The sequence below is a fragment of the Humulus lupulus genome, chromosome 2 (genome assembly GCF_963169125.1).
Source record: "Humulus lupulus chromosome 2, drHumLupu1.1, whole genome shotgun sequence".
Classification (NCBI taxonomy): Eukaryota; Viridiplantae; Streptophyta; class Magnoliopsida; order Rosales; family Cannabaceae; genus Humulus; species Humulus lupulus.
The window spans coordinates 129,475,264-129,477,195 of record NC_084794.1 but is presented as its reverse complement, the minus strand read 5'-3'; the positions used below and the strand labels follow the sequence as shown (position 1 = coordinate 129,477,195).

General features: G+C 40.5%; 1 protein-coding gene across 1 annotated transcript; it reads left to right on the top strand.

Annotated features, from left to right (window-relative positions):
- Positions 1-447: 447 nt before the first annotated feature.
- LOC133816300 (uncharacterized) lies at positions 448-1,581 on the top strand. Its single transcript, XM_062248866.1, has 2 exons — positions 448-968; positions 1,421-1,581. Exons 1-2 carry the CDS (start codon positions 612-614, stop codon positions 1,445-1,447), a joined length of 384 nt encoding a protein of 127 aa, XP_062104850.1. The 5' UTR covers positions 448-611; the 3' UTR covers positions 1,448-1,581.
- The last annotated feature ends 351 nt before the right edge of the window (positions 1,582-1,932 follow it).

The window sequence follows — 1,932 nt, the reverse complement described above, 5'->3', positions numbered from 1 at the left end:
CTTATGAGTCAAGAGCGGAAATAGCGTATTGAACGCTAGTCGATATGATTAGATCTAATCAACATGAGCATTATATGCTCGTCCGACCTAATGGTTGAAGAAAACTAAAAGCGCTTGGCTAGTCTATGGCTAGTTACCCAAAGCTAGGGCTAAAAGGCTCAGGTGACTTGATGGTCACATGGCTTAGGGCGCAAGACCCCAGAATGACTTAACAATCATCTATACAGGGCGCAGGACCCCAAAATAACTTAGTAGTCATCTATTCAGGCCACAGGAGTCCAGAATGACTTCACAGTCCACTACAACAAATCTCTATTTCCATAACACATGAATATAAGCTTTTTCAAAAAGTATTATAATAAGTAAGATAAAAAAAGGTAAAATTTGATTATAGGCGCGGGACAAAAAAAATTAACTGCCAAATGAAAAAATGGGTTAACTTTTTGCCAAAATCCAATTTTTCTTTCTCTCACTTCATTCCTTTCTCTCTGCCCAAGTCACTTTGACATGGGCTCCATCGCACAACTCCACCCCATCTCCATCACAACCTTTCTTTCTTCTCTCCCCTAATTTGAAAAATTGACCTTCCCTATCATCGGCAAACGGCGCAAATGACAGGGGCTCTTGGGTCTTCTGAAAACGACGGGCTCAGGGTCATGGGTGGCTCGGTCTCACGGAGGGGGTGGGTGGCTTGGTCTCACAGAGGGGGCTTCAGTTACTTTTGCTCAGAGCTATCTTCTTCAATGGCGGCTCTTAACATTTCGACAAGAATGTCTCTCCTCAAACCCGAGAGGACCCCTGATTTTCTACCATCCTCCAAGCGCCTTAGCGATTTCCTTGCATTTCAATCCAGACCCAGAAAGAAATGTGCCCAGAAGAGCCATGCATTCACTGTTAGATCCATGACGATAGCCAAGGAGAGATACCGAGGCCAGCTCAACTCGCCTAATGGCCTTGCGGGGTGCCCTGTATGTATACTTTCCGTTCTGGGTTTTGGTTTTAAGTGGCTATGACTTTGTTTTTTTTTGTTGTTTGGCTGTTGGGAAATTTGGGAAGCCTCGTAATAACGTAAACGAAGATGAGCTATGCTTGTTTCCATTTTTTTGAATTGATTCTTTACCTTTGGTCATTCCATTTTGTTTTTGGAGTTGTTAAATTCACCCTATTGGGGTTTTGTTTTATGGAAATGTTCTCTATATGGTAATTGTACAATTTTAAGGGACTGTTATAAGGTTACATGTGTATATATATTATTTCCCTTGCATGGTTTCCGGAAACATATAAAGCCATGGTGAATTTTTGAAGTGGATGTGCATATTATTATTATTCATGTTTTGTTAATTCTTATTTAAAAAAGCATTATGTAAACTTGAAGTATTCATAATTTATGTTTTTTTCTTTTGGTTTTCTTCTTTTTCAGGACAAGTACTCTCTTTATGATGATTAGTCCATTGAATATTACTCTATGGGCCAGGCAAGGGCGACTTCGAACAGTCAAAGAAAAATGAAGATAGTTTGTACAATTGGTCCCTCCACAAGTACAGATAAAGACTGGGAAGATATCAAGTTTGGAGTGGACAACCAAGTCGATTTTGTAACGCCCCAACTCCAGGGACCGCTACAGTGCACATTGCAAATAGTGCTAAACTCGCTAATCGAGTCATTTATCCATAAACGTGTAACTAAGTACGGTTAACGGTTTAGGGGTTAAAAACTTTGGTTAAGATAAAACGTTTCACTAGAACGTTTACTGTATACATTGGGATCCCAAAAATATAATTTCAGAGTTTATCACAAGAAAGTGTTTACAACAGGCCGTTCTAAGCGGCAAAACAGGGTTCAGCCCTAGTTCCACTTTCAAACCTCGCCCAAGTATTGGTCGAGCAGCTGCATATGTACACGTCATCACCTAAGCTCTCCAACTCAAGGATG